Here is a 20047-nt window from a genome sequence, read left to right on the forward strand (position 1 = left end):
GGCATATAGACATTCTCAGACCTGTATAAATGGTAGTAATACTAAAAAGATGTCATTGTTCATCAAATTGAGGCTTTAACTGCTAATGAAAATGCCTTCATTTTCTTTACATCTTTATAAGGCAGGAAACGAGAATTAAACAGGCCATTTGGATGGCAAGAAATTGCCTAATGCTAAAACAAAAAATGAATTTCTAGCAACAAAATTGTCTTCGCCACTCTAGATATACAACTCTTCATACTTGGACAGTATCCAAGCCCGTGTGGGGTAAATATGCTCCTGTATTCCACTATTCCTCCTATAAAACACAGCCTGAGAAGGGCCTCCATCAAAGAATGACTTCTACGGTACATTAATCAACAGTGTGATGTTACATCGCCTCAACGGCTTCTTCCACCTGTGGCTGGCGCTTAGGTCGACCACATCGTCTTACATCTTTACTTAACAAAAGCTTCAAAGCTTTTTCCAGGGTAATGTCTTTGGGATTCAAGTTCTGTGACCAAAATCAGTACAGGCAACATTAATATCCATTTACAACCTCCAAACAAAATAAAAAAGAATAGAAGGTAAGCAAATAATTGATATCTATCAGCTATCCTCCCAAATCCCAGCACCAAGAACTTCTCATGGAAAAAAGAAACAGTAAATTATAACTTCAAAGTCATTCAAGTAGTCATTGATCTAGTTGAAATTCGTACAGATTTTATAAATTATTCCAAAAAGAAAAGGGACACTTTATGAAACATGTGTTGTATGATAATTAGCAATAACTAACAGGTGAAACAACATACTGACCATCATTTATATTTATTGATATGGAGTTAGCAGTAGTTGCAGAAATATTTGTAATCAGTAATCAGCAATCAGCAAAAGCAGCAGCTTCATCTCATAACAGAATAGAAATATAAAACTGAACCTTAAAAATGAATTTCCTTTCAGTACAACTATGTTGAGCAATAAGAAATGTGAGGACAAAGTTCCAAATTAACACTTGGAACAAAAATCTAATGAAAGATACTAGCAGAAAGGTTTGCGGGAAATGTCTTTTCTTCAGTTAGGCAGGTTCTCCTCTAATAAAAACTACTTTACCAACTATTGTTTCTCAAATACAAGTAGTGGATATTGTGAGGCCATACAACAACACTAGAGTAGTCTTAAGGCTGATACAGGAATACCAAGTCATACTAATAAATGCTTGTGCACCCAGTCTTTAAATTGCGGGTATTCCCAATAGGCAATTATGAATAAGCAATTAATTCCCTAAAAAGATTAAGCACAAAGTTATCAGATATTCTTATGACTGAAAAGAAAGATACTTTGATACCGGAATTCTAAACAGAAGGGAGACACTTCTACAAAATCTATTATTTCTCACTAGATTAAGCACAAAGTTATAGAAGTCTAATGATTATGAATTGGGAGAAAATGCTTAAAGTATTCCTCCGTGATAAATGCTTTTTCCTGCTTCAGTCTCAAGCATCATCAATTTATACCAGCAAAGCGACATTTTGAAAACTGGAGAGCTAGACAACACAAACTTCACTTTTTCATCCATCAAGATTGCAGGAGACCTATGATGATGTAATTGTGTCATCACTTTTTTATCATATCATTATTGATTCCACTAAAATTTTCTCCGATAAATACCTTATAATTACAGTTAACAGGGGTAAAGCACCAATCTTTGTTTATTCAGCAGCAAGCTAGCATATCAAAACAAGGTTCGAGTGAACCAAACCTTGGGTACTGAAGCAATTGTTCGCCTATGTCTGATTGTAAATCCAAACTTTGCAAGCTTTAAAATGACAGGCTGGTCATCTTCTGGATGGTTTCCCTATAAACGAGACCCATTCATCATTTGTATGCATACTGATAACCAGTGATAGAGAAATCTAAAACTGAAGACAGAAATAACTTTTAAAAAAAGGGAGTACACATTCAAACATACCAATGTTACAGGGTAACGCAGCAACTCCAGGGCATCTTCCAAGGTAACAGAAGTGATATCCTTCACCTAGATCATGAAAAATGCATTTACATCACTGCCGATCTAGAAAAGTAAACTTGTCTCTTTTAACTAAACAAGGAAGGAAATAAGAGCAGTGATCAATAAAAAATTATACTCCAGGTGCAATTATATCAAATAAAGGTAATTCAGTTCACCTCTACTCATCAGTAGGGGGAAAAAGGCTCCACTCAATGACTTTGGAGCAATTGCTTTTTTTATTATTGTAGCATAAACGTGGAAAAAGTATTTATACATGTGAAAGAACCAAGTTCCATAACGTGCTTGTCAAAATACCTGTGAAAGAGAAGCCCTCTTGGGAACGTATCCTTTCTTGTCTTCTCCAAGCTGAACATAGTATCCATATGGTCCATTCTTCAGAAGAACCTAAGGAGAAAGGGCATAAGGTCTTTACATCTCTGAGAACAAACAATTAACTGAAAGTAAAAATCAACTAGTATAACCAGTATTTTGGTCAAAAGATCAACTAGTATAACCAATCCACTGATATATAAAGGCTTGAAGTGGTAACCTTCTCATTTGAAGATGGATGGACACCCAGCAACTTTGGCGGCTCTACATTTCTTTTAGTGTCTTCCGAGGTGATGTCTTCATCCTCTTCACCGTATAATGTCTTGGCAATATACCTAAGAATGAATGTCAAAGCTACATCAGCAAATAACGTGAAAACGATATTGAAAGAGAAGGAGAAAAGTATACAACTATACTTCTCTTCATTGTTCTGCACTATCAAGATAATAACAAATTCGTCATACTTGCTAAGAGATTCATAAGTTCATGTGCTTACAACTTACAAGGTGTGATAACTGAAATAAAGATTTAATGCTGGAAATGAACGAACTTTAAGCTTAAGCTAAGGAATACATGCCCGATACGTAGCAACTCAAAGTGCAAAGGATGTAGAAGCTAGAACCAGAAAAAAGGGAAGAGGGGACTCTTGTTTTCCAATTGCTTTGCATGGGATAACAGTAAACCTATACCTTATCGGAAAAAAAGGGATAACAGTACAATCTTTAAGGAAGTTCACCGAGACTTAAGGTTTAGAAGGAACCTTCATAATTGGGAGGTAGAGTAATTTCAAAGTCTGGTTGAATTAGTCTATAAACAAAGTTCTTCACATGACAGCCAGGCTTACTGGGAGTCAAGGGCAGGGAGTAGTGGGTTTGTTTTCAGTAAAGTCCTATGGTAATAAGCTCCGGATGCGAGGGGTATCAACCTTTCCACATCTATCGATTTGGATTCCAAGGTGTTAGGATCAAGCGCTTATCATCATGCCAAAAGCTATAGCTGATAGCAAGGGCGCAACTTTATTTCTTAACCAAGCATACCAAGCAAGCGCCATGTTCGACCATGACTCCGACCCGAGCTACCCTAGCCTTCTCGTGGGCCTTGCCATAGGCATGATGTTGGCATTACCCAACAATCCCCCTCCCAATACCTGCCTCATGAAGCATGTTGCTTTTGGGAATCGAACCCATGGCCTTGGTTTGATACCACTTGTTAGGATCAAGCTCTTATCATCATGCCAAAAGCTATAGTTGATAGCAAGGGCGCAACTTTATTTTTTAACCAAGATCACCAAGCAAGCGCCATGTTCGACCATGGCTCTGAACCAGGCTACCCTAGCCCTCTAGTGGGTCTTGCCATAGGCAGAATGTTGGCGTTACCCAACACAAGGGCACCAAGAAGATTGTGTTTGTTTGCTTCGTTGGTAGCAAGGAAGACAAAGGGCATGGGATGTTGCTCCATTAGCACTCATGTAGATAGTATGGAAAGAGAGGAATAGGAAAGCTTTTGAAGGGACAGAGAATGCCTTTGTACATTTGCGGAATAGTTTCTTGTCCCTTATTTCTTTTTTGCGCACCTATGAGATTCTAATTAGTAATTTCTAAAGATCAGGTGTCATTCAAGAGAATCAAATCTTTTTGATTCCAAAGAGATCATTACAGAGGACTTAGTACTTATTATTTCAGAAGTGTTGCACTCCCTTGAAATGAGTGCATGTACATCACACCTCTCCTATGGTTGTTGCCAAAGCTCCGAGTGAACCCGAAATAGGCCATGGACTTGGATCTACCAAATGATAAGAATGCCTTTGAGATTCAATCGTAAACCACTTTGCCTCGGTTCTATGTAAACCCCCCCTTCACCCCCACCCCCTAAAGTAGTAAAGTAAAGAAGGGCTCTTTGGAGTCTGATTTTCTATCTATCTGATAGGATAAACAAAGAAATAGGAAGGGATGTTCTTTCATTATTGCAGCTTGACTCTGATATAGAATCCTGCTGACCCACTGTGTAATTTTGCATCTAATCCTAATCTAGCAGCAGAAGATTCCAAATACTTGCTTTAACAAGAGAGAAGTATCTAAACTTTTTGAGACCTGCAACCCATGTAAAAGCATGTAAATGGTAAATCAAAACATCATTTATGTAAATGCAAGAACAAATTCCATTACTCACTTGCATTTTGGGTGTTGGTCACAACCTATAAAATAGCCTGCACCAAACCTGCTCACTTTGAAGATTAAAGTTCCCTGAAGACAGCTTGGGCATGTCCTACTTTCATCAGGAAGAGATGCAAACAGAAAATCACCAAACGTTTTCTCCAACATCTTCTCCACCTGATGAATGTGCACATTACCAGTATGTTCACAATACTTGCTAAATCTAGTCCAGTAATCTCTCAAAAGGCCTTTCCATTCAGTCAAACCAGCAGAGACATTATCAAGTTCTGTCTCCATGTCGGCAGTGAAGCTATAATCTGTGACTTCAGTAAAGTAATGAGAGAGAAATGCTGATACCATACGCCCACGAAATTCAGGATAGAGTGTTCTGCCTTTGGCAGTGACATAATTCCTATCCTTTAACACTTTTATTGTGGTTGCATAAGTGGAAGGTCTTCCAATGCCAAGCTCCTCCAGCTTTTTAACCAAAGACCCCTCCGAGTATCGTGGTGGAGGCTGAGTGTGGTGTTGCTCAAGTTTTACTTTACCCAAATACATTTGATCCCCAGCAGTTAAATTCCTAAGAGCCTCAAATACTTCAGAGCGATCATCCCTCCCACTTTCATTATCTCTCACTGAGTTAGTTTCCACATCCTCGTAGACAGCTTGGTAGCCAGGAAACTGTACTTTTGAGCTTGCAGAACGAAAGATTATGGACTGGTCAGGTTTCCCAATATCAACTTGTATCTGCTCGATTGTAGCAGGTTCCATCTGGCATGCCATGGTACGGGACCATATAAGTTTGTATAGCCTAAGTGCATCATCGTCCAGCACCCCAGCAAGCGTTGAGGGTAGCTTTCGGATATCAGTGGGTCTAATAGCTTCATGGGCCTCTTGAGCATTTTTTACCTTCTTGAAGTATTTACGGGCATTCTTTGATGCAAAATTCTGTCCATATCTTTCGCTGATATAGGATTGAATGTCCTTGGTAGCTTCATCTAAAATGTGCAACCCATCTGTTCTGATGTAAGTAATCAATCCTGTTGCCTTGCCATCAGACAACTGGATCCCCTCGTAGAGCTTTTGTGCAAGTTTCATTGTATATGTTGATGTAAAATCCAATTTGTTAGCAGCATCTTGCTGAAGTGTTGATGTTATATAAGGAGGAGGAGGGTTTCTCTGCTTTTTGGTTATCTTAGAGCTTAGAACTTCAAACTTTGACGCATTTATCTTCTGTTCAATTTCCGTTGCTTCGGTCTGAGAGCTAACAGAAAGCTGGTTTAATTTCTTGGAATCAAAATGAGTCAAGTGGGACGACAAAAAGCTATTGGCTAAATCTAGGTTTCTGTTCTTGCTAAATTCAACCAGGACTGTCCAATATTCCTGTGGTTTGAATCCATCAATTTCCATTTCTCTGTCACATATAAGTGATAGGGCAGCAGACTGAACACGACCAGCAGACTGACAACCAGGTAATTTCCTCCATAGCAGTGGAGAAATGTTGAACCCAATCAGGTAATCAAGAGCACGCCTTGCAAGATAAGCATGTACTAGATTTGCATCAATCTCCCTAGGAGACTGGAGGGAAGCTTTGATGGACGATTCCGTAATTTCATTGAAAACAACCCTTGCCACATTAATGTCATCACGCAGGGCATCCTGTTGCTGTAACATCTCTATGATGTGCCAAGAAATAGCCTCTCCTTCACGATCAGGATCTGATGCAAGAACAAGATTCTGGGCTCTGAGAATCAATGACAAACAGATAAGAAACTGAATATGACCTTTCTTTAAAGTTTAAACAGTCCTAGCTACAAAACAGACATTTTATGAAGAAAAAACAAACTGGAATTTGGTGTGTCTTCCATCTTCTCTATGTAACTGGTCAATTTGTTAACTGAACATAAAAGAAACTCCGAACAACCATTTTTTTCCACTATAATCATGATCATTGAATTGTAGAACAACTAAAAAAAGGAAATATGAATCACATAATCACCACTAACCCTTCCCTACGTGTTAGTACCATATTAATCAATTGCTAATCAGAAGTTGGAACAACAGATAACATACCCACTTAACGCAACCTTTATGCTCTTGAGATGAGTCCAGGCAGCAGAAGGTACCTCCCATACCATGCTGAAGTCATCATCTGGTCGGACAGATCCAGACCTTGCAGCCAAGTCCCTGACATGACCATAACTCGGCAGGACTTCAAACATGTCACCAAGGTACCCTTGAATAACTCTCGCCTTTGTGACAGACTCCACCACCAATACAGACTTTGCTGTGGGAGGATATAGTTTTGGCCAATTTTTGTTTCCCTGGGGCTTACTTTTGCTGCTCACATTTGAACTCTGCTCTGGTGCTAACTTACTATCAGATGGCGATGCAGATGCCTCATTCAGTTCTCCAAGAGAATTGCCCTCCTTGGTGGTGGATTTCCTTTTCCTGGGAGAGGTTCTTTTCCTTAGGGCCGAGTCAACCTTCGTTGAGACATTACCAGCGGGGCCTACTGTGGAAGAACTAACTGGCAAACTAATCTGGAACACTGAAAGGTTAGTGCAGGTAATTATGCAGCAAAATACATCAAAATACTGTAATTCAATTGCGAACCTCTGATACTGCTGGAGATTGCTCATCTTTAGCAGGACTAGACTTCTTTGCTCGGGGAGACCTAGAAACTTTTGGCTGATCTACTGCATCAGAAGCAACATTTTTATTCTTTTTGCTTCTCGATTGCTTCTTTGCTTTCTCCTTACCCGTGGATGTTGACTTCCCATTATTACCAAGAGATGGACCTGAAATTTCCAGGTTGACATCGTTCTCATCAACTTTAACCGGCGTGTCTTTTGTAATGACCAGATCAACATTCTTACTAGCTGATACTTTAGAGTTTGGAGTGCCTTTCTCAGCCACCTTGTCCGGCATAGCATTTCTTCTATGAACAGCCAATTCCTTTGACCGCTCTGTGTGATTCTTGAAATTTTTAAATAATGTTTTATTTCTGTCACTAGAAACTTTTGATCCAACAATGCCTTTATCTGCTACTGCTCTTGCATCAGGGGAAAAATGCATTTTCCCATTTGTGTTGTAAGACCGTGAACCTATTCCTCCAAATGACCTGAAACTAAAGATAATGGGCATTGGTCTACTGGCTAATCCCTGCTTTGATAGCGGAAGGATACTAAATGCAGAAGAAGATCCAGGCTCATTAGCATAGGTTCTGAGAGGATGAATTTTCAGTTGAGACGTGAATCTTAAATTCATTGGTTGCATAGTTCTGGTCCCACAACATATCCTGGCTTTACGAGACAGTTTCTCAAATCTGTCAACAGTTGCTTGCGTCGAACATTGTAAGCAATTTGCCTGATAATTATGCAATGTCCTGTTCTGCAACTTAACAAAAAAAAAATTGGTAAAGTCAATACAGTGGATATCGCAAGAAGGAATTCAGACAAAGGTAAAAAAAAAACTGAGGGTATTTTTTCCCAGACAAGTTCTCTGTTATCTTTTAATCAATCACAGGTGTATAGAACGGGTCAAAAACGATCATCGAATTTGCCTAATAACCATCATAATGTATATATCTTAAAAATTATAGAACTTAACAAAGTGGGCGGGAAAGATTGAAAAAATACAAGGTCCAAATATTCCTATATGTGTGCTACAAAATCTACAAAAAACATTCTGTTTTTTTCCTTTTTGGCATTAGTTAGGGAACAGAGATAATGGAAAGAGCTCTGAGCTCTATCCAGTTTGGTTCACAATAGTGAGTGCTCCTAAACAGAAGTTCAATAGCATAAGCTTACTTCCATGAGCATTAAAGAAAACATTTGCTCTTTAACTCTAAATAGTAAAAATAATTCAAATGGATTCTGTCTGTGTTTTCCCCAACCCAACTACAAACTAACATAAATAAAAACTTTATTCTCTAAATTGCAATGAAATTATGCATCTCAACTCAGTCAAATTATTCCCTATAGTTTTCACCTATACCATTTTTATTTCAGAGATTCAACTCAAGGAAGTTACATACTAAATAATATCAATGAGAACAAAAAAGAAAAGGAGAAAAGTGAGCATATTGTTGGATTCTACCACTGATAAACTAAGCTTTTAACCATTTCAATTTTCTTTCTTGTAATTCTAAACTGTGAATTCAAACAAATAAACTAAAAAGTTTTAAACTATATCTTCAAATTCCAATTCTTGAAAGCAAATACATTTTACATACCATGATGGAGCGGCAGCTAGTAGTTAATAGGTGTTGAACTAATGCCATTCAAAACCCAAAATAGCTAAAAGTGGAGAGCATATAACGGAAATAGCAAAACCATGAATGTTGGTCTCAAATAACAATGTAAAAACATCAGCTTTAAATGGTGACTGCTTTTCTGATTCTTGAGCTTTAGAGCTAATTTTAAAAGAACCCAAGAAAAAGATAATAAATAATAATAATAATGAGACCCTTATGTGGACTGCAACCTTATGGGGTTGGGTGGGGTGGGGGAAGAAGGAGGCAGATAGTGAAGGGGTTTTGGGGCAAGGAAGAGGATGAGAGGGTTTAGCAGTAGACGACGTTTTCGTACATAAACTAAGATAAATTTCTCTGTTTTCCTTTTTTTTCTTTTTCCCTTTTCCACTTTATTTTTGTAAACTTATTACTTTTAGCATTTGAATGACACAAAAATCTCATAACAAATAACCGGAATGCTGAATAACAGGATATAAACAAATAATAACACATAAATAATTAAATAACTAAAATTACTGTTTTGTTTGGACTCGTTTTATCTTTTTCTCTTTTTTATATTTCTTCTATTTTGTTCATTTTATTCTATTTGACTTTACAAATAAAAAAGCTCTCTCACCTCTTAAATTCAAAATGACACAAAATATTTGTATATTTGTTTAATAATATTATTTTTAATTTATTTTCTAAATTAAAATAAAAAAATATGGTCAATGAGGATTCATATAGACTGGAGTGATTGACTTGTTTAGGATTGAATCCTTATAATTGTTTATTGTAAATATATTTGCTTAAAAGACAATTATTTCATGTAGAATAAAGGAGACTTGAATAGACTGAAATTGTATTTAAAAAATTCATACATTTCTTGCAAGCCTTTCTTCAAAAATATAATTAAGCTTCCTCTAAATTACTGAATACCATGAATCCCAATATTTTTTTTGGAATAGAGAGATAATACATACGAATAAATCCTTAGGCTGACCACGTTCATAAGCCAAGTTTTAATTAATTTAACTTTTAAAAGCACACTACTCACAAACTGATAGAGTAATTCTTCTATTTTGTACTTGATTATGAATTCTTTACAATGAAATTTAACATCTTTATTCTAATGTTTCAATTTTTTTCTTACACGTGTAATGCATTTATTGGTTTAATCACGATTAAGGGTAAAGCTTTCTCCTAAGTCATAACTCATAAGTACCATATTTGGATACAATATTTCCAAATAGCATGATCTCTTTGCTTTCTTATTTCAGTCTTTTTGGCATGTTCTTACTCCACTTTCAACAGAAAAAAAAATTGCTACTAGTAACTCATGGTCTTTTTTCCTCAATAACTGAAAGTGCAAATCTCTTGTTGAACACATCAAATTTATTCAGCAACGCTATCATTCATTTTCAGCATCATTTCTACAAAGAACCTTTCATTTTTCTTCACTTCCCATCTTTGCCTTCCAAAATAGGGCCTACCAGCTAGTATCAAACTGGTAGTGCAAGGCATTTTCCACCTATACACCCTTACTAACTGCTTTCAAGGACCCCAACCCAAGGCCTCAAAATGTTCTTAAGAATGAGCTGCGAAAGCAAGTGTGATAGATTAAGCTTCAGGATAGCTGCAAAGGGAGCATATTCTTTAAACGCCGTCTGCTATGGCTTGATTTCTGGCAAAGATGACTTCATATCCTGCTGTTATCGGTGTCTAGAACAGAATCCTATCTTGGTAAATGTCCAATGCTTGTATAACCTTCTCTATCAGTAATTTCCTATGTAACCTATACCTGCCAAATGAGAGCATTATGTAAAATAAGATCTGCATGCTTTGAAGCAAGATAAAATGATTGTGCATGCAATGACAACTTATTTGATATATTACGTACTTTATTGCTGCTTCAAGTGTTCTCCTGCAGTCCGGCATAGAATCTGTTTACAGTAAACCAAGAAAATGAATACAATGTTGGACAACTTTATGACATGAATAGTGACAACTGTTACAAAGGCAACCAATGAAATTAAGGCAACTGTGTTAAATCATTGCAAAAACCAAGAATTTTAGTGTTCATGTGAATAGGCAGTTATTACTGGATTGAAGAAAACCCAATCTATCAAAGTAAAATCCACAATCAAATCATCATAACTACCCGGATTTTTTTTGTCCACAAAATACAGGTGACCATCACAGCGAAAACTATTCTATGTAAATTTGGTAGAAACAACAATGACTCATCAAAAATGGACTTATCTTTCTTCTAAACATGCATCGTTCGATAGAAGTGCACGACATAAGTTTACCTAGGATTTTCTGATCTTCGTCAGAAGTTGTGGGGAATTCTGCAAGCATCTGGTGGCATTCTTCTTGCAGCTCCTTTACTGCTTTCCTCTCTAAACTTGGAATTGGAGGGAGATCTCCATCTGACCAAGTAGGTAACGTTCTCGCTGCTGCTATGATTGCTCCATCAACAAAACTATCTCCATCATTCGATAGCCTACCTGCTACAAATTTTAAACAAGAATTCTGGACATTAATTGCAAAGCTAGATTGGATAAGGAGCTAAAATATCAAAAAGATTCTTTAAGACCCATACTGTTGTGGTAATATTCTCCAGGGAGGCCAGATATGTTAAAGACCGATAAGAAGGTGTCTAGATGAATTTTGGCTTCTCCAGTGAAATGAATGACATCCCAAGGATTCTGCAATATCAAAGATATATTAGAGTCGGTGTAAAAAAAAAAATCACATGTAAATTCATTTCCATATTATGGAGATAGATGGCCTTGAAAACTAATTAAATCATAAGCTCCGTCAGGGTAATTCTTACATGATGCAATACGGATGACTATCTTTTCTCTTTCTTCCTCTGATTCAGTACAAATATCTAAATTCTTTGTACTATATGGAGCATCATCGAGCAATACTGATTAAGTCAAAACTAAGACTACTCAAAATTCTACGATTAAATGCCCAAATTAATCTATTCTCCATTTATAACATGCACCACAGAAGCTCAAGACAAGGATAATAACTCGGGGGGGGAAATTCCTCACTCGAACCCTTTTCTCTTTCACTTTTTGGTTTATCTCATCTTCATTTTACTTTCATCTTCACTTGTCAGGGCTTAATGAGTCATCCCTTCCTTTTATCTTTCCTAAGCCGAGGCTCTTTCGGAAACAACCTCTCCGCCTTCTTGAAGGTAAGGGTAAGGTCTACGTACATACTACCCTCCCCAGACCCCACTTGTGGGATTATACTGGGTCTGTTGTTGTTGTTGTTGTTGTTGCTGTTGTTGTTGTTGTTTACACCCTACAGCCGTTTCTTGTCATTCATTTACTGTTGCATCCTTGCTTATAAAACAGATTATGGCGATAAATATCACTACACAAAGTCAGTAGTACAAGGGCCTTCGAGTTGGAATTTTTCATACTTTCAGCAGAAAAAGCACAACACAGCTACTTTTTCTCAGGAAGAATAAAGAAAGACTACATTACCACAGGCGATGAAAAACCATATCTCTGCAGGAAAAAGTTATTCTTCTGTCCAGCCATGTAGTCAACAGTCATCTGCAAGAATTCATAAAGGCCAATTTAGGTCAAATTAACAAGTTATGCAATAGTAATAAAGACAAGCAGGGCCACATATAGTTCAATCGGTGACATCCGATTGATACATTGCCAACGATTTACAAAATGATAGTCCTTCATAAAATACACATTATCAAAAAACTAAATAAGATCAAAATAGGACAAACAAGCATCTCATTAACAATTTTCCTTTCAACTCACCATCCAAAGAAAGAAATAATTTTAAAATTTCCTTTCTCATTCGTCCCCGAATCATGGAAAATCTTAAAGAACAACACCAAGAAATAAAGTTAGAAGGACACAAGAGAATGCTATGTAAAAAGATCATTCACAAAAGAAATTACAAGAAATACTAGTAACTAATACATGTGGAAGAGAGAGGACATAATTTTCATAATGCTTCTATTCTCATTAAAAAATAAAACAGCATTATAAATTAAACCTTATAATCTGATAAGCTGTCACATTAGAAGGAAAGATAACTTGTAACAAAGATCATAATATCTCTTTAGCATCATTGCTACTTATATCCCATGCCTGTCACCTATGCAAAACTACCTCATTCAGTGATCAATTATACACATTTCCCATCTTTCCTGCATAATATCGCCTTAGCATCATTGCTACTCATATCCCGTCCTGTCACCTATGCAAAACTACCTAATTCATTGATCAATTATACAAGTTTCCCATTTTTTGCTTTTCTTTTCCTTGTGGCGAAAGGCGAGGCTTTGCATGCTGTGGAGTAGGAAAGGAAGTCAGTGGCATCAAATAGGCCATCCTTAAATATGCAAGATTTTGATGTAAGAAATGCCTTTGGGGCCTGGAATAAGCAAGGCTCTGATGTAAGAAATTCATCCTTAAAAATAAGATAGCCCTATATATCATATATTATGACCTATGAAAAGCAAGAAAATGGAGTAGAGATATTTTCTGCACCATTTAATGTAAGAAATGCCTTTTGGGAAGAACATAAGCATGTGAGTCAGGCATTTCTTCCAACTCCCCACATACCGTTTTCTCCAAATGAATTATCCAAAATAAATAGACTCATTGATAAAGCTAGTTACTTTTTTTTGATAAGGCAAGGTAAACATTGAAAAGGCTAGTTATTTTCTCTATGCAATAAGCTATGCCTACTGATAGACACACATCACAATTCAAATGAAGCCCTCACTAGATCTCGACAGCTAAGAAGATTTACCTCATCTCCTTTTCTAATTCTTTGTCCTGCATTTATCATCACCTCCAGCATGCGGTCCTTGAAGCGCCAATGGAAAAAGCAGTTTGGCTGGAAAGAATGATTCATCATGTCTGGAGAAGAGATGAGTAAAATATTAGAAAGATTTTCTCACAAAAGAAAATTTTATCTAAAATGCTAAGATAATTGCAAGCAGGTCTTCCTTGAAACTAAGAAGAATCCCTGTCTAATAAGCCTTTAAGTTTTCTCTTAAACACCAGCCACATTGGGATTGAGACACAGTAGTAGTTCCTGCTGCTGTTGTTCTTCTTGTTGTTGTAAGCTGTAATATTAGTTCAACACCTTTCAGGTTTCCTGAACATCTACAGCTTTGACTGACTTTAATAGCTAATACAGACTTTTAATATATTTATTTCTTTTTGTGGAAGTTTCTAAAATATGTGAGTTACAAAAAGAAGCCATAATTCGCACATACATCGCCAGTCAACATTCCATTTTTTCCGCATTTCAGTTTTCTATTTTGTTGAAACTTGTTTGATCAAACAATAGAACCTCCCTTTTCCCAAAAAGTCAAAAGCTATATGTAACGACCCGACCGATCGTTTTGCTTACTAGATCCACGTTCCCCTAATTAAGACTCTCCGTATGTGCTTTTACTATTTTATGACTTGCGGGGATGGTTGGTTTAGGTTTGGAAGGGTTCGGGTTGAAATCGGAACACTTAGTTCCTTAATAGTAGTCGCCAAGTTTGACTTGAGTCAACATTTTGAGTAAACGACCTCGGAACCGGGATTGAAGGTTCCAATAGGTTCGTATGATGATTTTGGACTTGGACGTGTGTTCGGATTGGATTTCGGATAATCTTGGAGCGTTTCGGCGCTTAATGTGAAAAGTGGGCTCATTGAAGGCTTTCTAGTTCTTTAAATTTGGTTTGGAGTAGACTTTGGTGTTATCGAGGACCGTTTGGGATTTCGAGTTTGGGAATAGTTCCGTATGGTGATTTATGACTTGTACGCAAAATTTGGTGTCATTCCAAGTAGTCGAAGTACGATTCGACCCGTGCGGAGCTAATTGAAAAGTTTGAAGTTCATAAGCTAATTCAAGTTGGTTTTGGGGTACGATTCTTGATTCCAATGTTGTTTTACGTGTTTCGAGGGATCGAGCAGGTCCGTATTATGTTTATGGACTTGTTGGTGCGATTGGTCGGTGGCTCGGGTGAATTTCGGACCACCCAGAGCAAAGTCTAAAAATCTGATGTTTCGCGTTCGCGTTCATGGGGCCGCGTTCGCGAAGGTCTGGGACTGGTAGCCTTCGCGTTCGCGTATAAGGGCACGCGTTCGCATAGAACAAAGGGCCTGGGGTGGGTCAGTCGCATTTGCTCTTCGCGAACGCGAAGTTCAGGTTGGGCAAGCCTTCGCAATCGCGAGACTGCCCTCGCGTTCGCGAAGAACTTCACTACCGGGGCCAGTTATGCCTTCGCGATCGCGAGGCTCCTCCCGCGATAGCGAAGAAGAGATCATTGGGCAGACTTGGTTTTTATTACGGGACTTGGCCTCTTTTCACTCATTTCCCACTTGATCTTGGACGATTTTGAGAGCATTTTGCGGGGGATTTTCATCAACATCAAGAGTTAAGTGAATCCTATCAATTCTTGAGTTAAATACACGGATTATGGGTAGATTTAACATGAAATTAAGGAAAAAATTGTGAGATTTTGTTGGAACCTAGGGTTTGGTAAAAATAAGATTTGACCACAAAATTGATTATATAATTGGGAATAAATTATATACTTGAGTTCGTGAGGTCATGGGTAACATTTATATTCGAAAATTTTCGGAATCCGGGCGCGTGCGCCCGGGGGTGAATTTTAGGAATCTTCCAAATTGGGTTGGGTAATTACTCTAATATCTAAATTATGAACTTTTGAGCATATATTTATTAGTTTATACGACTTTTGGTTAGTTTCGGAGTTCTCGGCGTCGTTTGAGGAGTTCTTGTGAGGTTGAAGAGTCGGATTAAGGACTTGGAACCGAAGTAAGTCTCTTGCCTAACCTTGTAAGAGGGAACTTATCCCCTTAGGTGTATTAATTGTTGTGTGCTACTTGTTGTGGGGAGCTACGTACGCACGAGGTGACGAGAGTTCGTACGTAGCTATATTCATGAAATGTTCGGGTAGACTTAGATTCACATCATACCTGTAGGCACTAGCAAGCAGGCAGTAGCTAACATTCAATCTTTTATTTTTTATTTTTCCTCAAATGTTATCCATGGATTGATTGTAGCCAAGGTACTCGATCTCAAGTGACCACACACAGTACGAATCTCACACCCTTACCAGTATAAATTTCGTGTCGACACGGGTGCGGTGGCTAAAATGAAGAGTCCGCACAACATAGTATTAGACTACATAAAACCCACTATGAATCATGTCTTTCTTACAAAATGTGATCAAAGAAATATCAAATATCATTAGTGTGGAAGAAGAATGTTGTCTTCCCTGTAATAGTAAGTAGGTCAAGTTTTACGGCACAGAGGGAGAAGCTCACAAGGAGGACTGCTATTTCCAAAATTTTGGACGAAATCATTCACGTAGTACACACTATTCTCATTTGCATGGTTTCAGTAAGCTGAAAACAGAACATACTTCTCACTGCTTAACTTGTTAGAGCAGTCGCAGATCTGCTCTTTTTTACCCACTTCACATAAAGATAAAAGTACACATGAGCATCAGACATCACTCCAAGACCATTAGAAAAAATAAAAATAAATGACGCCATTCAAACTAACTTACAAATATCTAAACCAAGTTCATTCAGTCAAAATAGGATGCTGCATTGTGTAAACAACCCACTTAAAGCCAACAATAAAGTATGGAGACCAGAAGTACAGAAATACAACAGAAGAAGCTCACCAGCATAAGGTACCAACAAATTTGCATCTTGAACCAGTGCACCAATTCTCATTTGCAAGTTGATGCATCGAGATTGTGCTATACTCATTGCCCAAATAAATCTCTCAGGATCCCGAGCAAGACGCTTTATTTTGAGGGGTACTGCAGAATGCTAAACAAATCGAGAAAGTCAATAGACATTGTTAATGAACAGGAATTTGGAGGAAAGAGATTGAACAAGATTGTCTATACCCAATTTTTCTCCCAAAACTCAAGTGCCCGATGTTGCTGTTCTCTCATGGTTGAAGCAAGCTTCTCGTCTTGCAACTCCAAAAGGTCCTCCTACATCACAAAAACCATTAAGAAGCAAGAGTGTGTGAGACACAAACAACAAATGTTCATTTATAACTCTGGAATTGACATTCTAGAAATTAGTCTACTAAGTACATGCCCAGCTGACTAATAGAAAATGCAAATCACAGAAGTGAAGAAGCTCAACCACATATTGCTTTTCAGCTAAACAACCAAAATGGCATTTCCAAATTAGACTTTTGTTACAGAAGAGAGCTTCAAAAGTCATGCAACAGAACAAGCCTCAATAGAAGAAACTTCTCTTACAAATTAGAACACCTTAATGTCCTAAGGTCACATAACAGTGTGAATATCACAAAAGCTTTTTTCTTTTCACACATTTTGAGTTACTCCAACTTGAACCTCAGCAGAACACCATAACAAAATGAAGATTAATTTTGTGAATGCATAGCATTTCTATAGAATCTTCTCCAAAATATTACATTAAATAATTATAAGCATCAAATTTGGATGATAATCATATCCAGACCTCAGTAGCTAGAAGGAAGCTAGTGCATTCATCATCACTAGGTAAGAAGTCTCCATAAAGCTGCCAAAAGTTGTCCTTGCAATCAAAAGCATATAAAAGAAGGCATGCCAACCTCAGATCCGAATCTGTCTGCCATAAAAAGGTTAACAATATTAAAAACTAACAAGAGATCTTGGAATACCAAATAAAAAATGACAAAATCAAAGAATAAGCAACTAAAAATGCGGATAAATATTCTCCCATGTGTACCATCAGAAAAGATTTAAAAGGAAAAAATGCGTCCTTTTACCTCAGGATTAGTTGAATTGATAATGTCGAATATTGGATGTCCCACAGGTATGATATCTGGAAAAAACATCCAAGGAAGCTTTTTGCTTATGGTTAACATCAGTTCTAGAGGAATTTCCATTATTACCTGCATTACAAACAAACCTCCTCATTCATTGACCTGTAAAGATTTTAGTGATAAAGAAAAGGTGTGAAGATAATCAATGACAAAAGAGGAATCAAAAAGTCAAGCTAATGCCAAATGAATTAGACACAGTCTAAAACTAAAGGCGAAGATAGAATACACTACAGCAGGAGAAGAATTAGAAGTGCCAAGACACTGGCCCCATATAACTTATCGTTGTTAAAAAGTAAATGAGTGAAATAAACTAAGGATACTCATCCCAGAAAGAAGGGAGGAAGAGTAAATTAAAGGGTATTATAATTTTTGCATGTCCTTTTTTCCACTCGGTCCAATTTTCGGTGGTAGATGAAGTTCATCTTTAGATACAGCTAAACATTGATGGAGCACTGAATTCGACACTGCTTCCAGTGGTAAAGCTATATATATTCCTTCAAAAGAATGAAAACTTTCCACATATAAACATAGTGTAAGGTAGTGCTCACCCTAGCTCGACGGAGAGGCTCCACGTCTCTGGAAGCAAACACTCTAAACCCATCCGGTCCCTCCCTGAATACAATTCCGTAGGCTCGAAAACTTCTAACATATCCTATTTTATAGAAATCAGGATCTGCCAGTTCCAGCTGTTCATGAAGAAATATTATATCACCATAATCAACAGTAAAAACAAAAGAAAATAAGGATAATCTGAAATAACCAAATAGAACATAAAGGAAAAAATATGTTCAACAGCTTCTCAAAAGAAAATTAAAGGACAAAGACAAAGAAAAGAGAGTGAATTTAACCATTACAGTAACTATGTAATAAAGGAGATGAGATATCTATACATGAAATGTGAGAGTGAAAATCTAACTGAAAATGTTAAGGCATATAGGAAAAAGTATGCAGTGCCGAAACTCTTACCGCAGAAAAGAGCACTTGAACAATGAGCTTACTATTGTTATATATAATATATAATTTATATAATTATCATTAATAAGAGATTTCAATGTTTTTTCTTTTTCCTTTTTTTGAATTTAGTTGAGGTTGTCCGGTTTCTTCTCTCTCGCTATTTAGTACATTTACCCCCTCTTCAATTTTGGTCTTTTCTCCTCTATATACATTCATTCTTTTTGCTGTTTCTGACGATTTCACTTTCCAATTTCAACTCAGTTTTCTTGAATTAGTTATTTCTCTTTATAGAGCAAAAAGTAAGTAATTTTGTCTCATTAGTATATAAATTTCATAAAAATAAATTCAAGGTCTCTTATTATTATTTGTTTTTAGGCCCCAAATTCTATTGAGACGGCCCTGATGATTAACTAACAGGAACTTCAAGAACATGGAAAAGAAGAATTTTTTTGGAAAATAAAAGGTACCTGAGCAGCAGGAGTATCTTGGGGTTGAGAAGGGGGTGTAAAAAGAGGAAATGCAGAAGGCGTTGGAGAAGAATCATGACCCTCTAGAGTGGAAGCAGTAGCAGCACCATTAGCACTTGCAGTAACTCTCAAGGGTCTGCTTCTTCCCTTGTTACTACTACATAAAATAATGGGTTGCTTTTGCAACGGTGCAGCATATCCAGGTCTCCACAACTGGTTCAATCAAAAAAGTAATCAACACCCAGAAAATTAAAAAAAAAAAAAAACATTGTTGGGTGTTTTGGGTTTGTTACCTGATGGTGAAACTCTGGCTGGTGGAACAAGTTTGTTGGTTGTTGAATTAAAATGGTGGAAGATACCATTTTTACAGTGCTGTGTTGGGAATGAGCTGAAAATTTTAGTGAAATTTCAGTAAAGAAGATTGAAGCATAGAGAATTGTTTCATAGATGTATTTTGGGTTCTTGGAACGTTATCCACTCTACTGTCAGCATAACAAGCTGATGAGTGTTGCTGACAGAGAAAAGGGGTTTTTCCGGGGTTTTAATTTTTTGACTTTTTTTTCTTTTCTTTTTTTAAATTCAATACTAGCGTGGAGTAATTTTTATAAACTCCCTAGTTATTGTTGATGGTAAAAGTCTCCTTTCCCATCTCAAACGAGGGGATAAACAATAATTAACCACTTGAGTTTTAAAACTGTGCTTAGTTTTGATTTCATTATATAAAAGTTTGAGATTCAGCAAAAGAAAAACAAAAGAAATATAATTTGTGAAACTGAGTCACGTCCTCTTGTAGTATATATTGTCACTACAATCAAACTTCTTTATAACAGCTTCGTTACAAAAGAAATATAATCTGTTAAATTGAGTCCCATCCTCTTGTACTATATATTGAAATTATACTCAAACCTCTCTATAACAGCCTCATTTGTTCCAAATATTTTTGGATGTTATAGCGATCTATTGTTATAGAGAACATATATTATAACATAACATGAAAATTAGTTCCGAAAAAACTTGATTTTTATAGTGAAGTGTTGTTATA

At 36.9% G+C, this 20047-nt stretch overlaps 2 protein-coding genes across 5 annotated transcripts; both read right to left on the bottom strand.

Moving 5' to 3' along the window:
• Nucleotides 1–6: 6 nt before the first annotated feature.
• Nucleotides 7–9034, bottom strand: LOC104109629 (uncharacterized). 3 transcript variants are annotated; one of them, XM_070196019.1, is made up of 9 exons: nt 8708–9034; nt 7087–7863; nt 6544–7013; nt 4487–6214; nt 2538–2652; nt 2303–2392; nt 1949–2014; nt 1739–1834; nt 7–493 (listed from the first exon to the last, which is right to left on the bottom strand). In XM_070196019.1, exons 1-9 carry the CDS (start codon nt 8753–8755, stop codon nt 371–373), a joined length of 3513 nt encoding a protein of 1170 aa, XP_070052120.1. In that variant the 5' UTR covers nt 8756–9034; the 3' UTR covers nt 7–370. The 3 variants fall into 3 exon arrangements, 2 of the variants coding, with proteins under 2 accessions (XP_070052120.1, XP_070052119.1); XM_070196018.1 differs by having other exon boundaries at nt 7087–7869; nt 8708–8898; XR_011414174.1 differs by having other exon boundaries at nt 437–493; nt 1648–1834; nt 7087–7869; nt 8708–8898.
• Nucleotides 9035–10034: 1000 nt separating this feature from the next.
• On the bottom strand, nt 10035–19516 carry LOC104109628 (protein PLASTID TRANSCRIPTIONALLY ACTIVE 14). Of its 2 annotated transcripts, none has more exons than XM_009618980.4 (13): nt 19299–19516; nt 19006–19218; nt 18133–18270; nt 17528–17653; nt 17239–17367; nt 16650–16739; nt 16419–16569; nt 13511–13620; nt 12214–12285; nt 11313–11418; nt 11020–11217; nt 10608–10650; nt 10035–10508 (listed from the first exon to the last, which is right to left on the bottom strand). In XM_009618980.4, exons 1-13 carry the CDS (start codon nt 19365–19367, stop codon nt 10430–10432), a joined length of 1524 nt encoding a protein of 507 aa, XP_009617275.1. In that variant the 5' UTR covers nt 19368–19516; the 3' UTR covers nt 10035–10429. The 2 variants fall into 2 exon arrangements, with proteins under 2 accessions (XP_009617275.1, XP_009617274.1); XM_009618979.4 differs by having other exon boundaries at nt 10403–10508; nt 11020–11220.
• Nucleotides 19517–20047: the final 531 nt, after the last annotated feature.

Source organism: Nicotiana tomentosiformis, chromosome 2, assembly GCF_000390325.3.
Source record: "Nicotiana tomentosiformis chromosome 2, ASM39032v3, whole genome shotgun sequence".
Classification (NCBI taxonomy): Eukaryota; Viridiplantae; Streptophyta; class Magnoliopsida; order Solanales; family Solanaceae; genus Nicotiana; species Nicotiana tomentosiformis.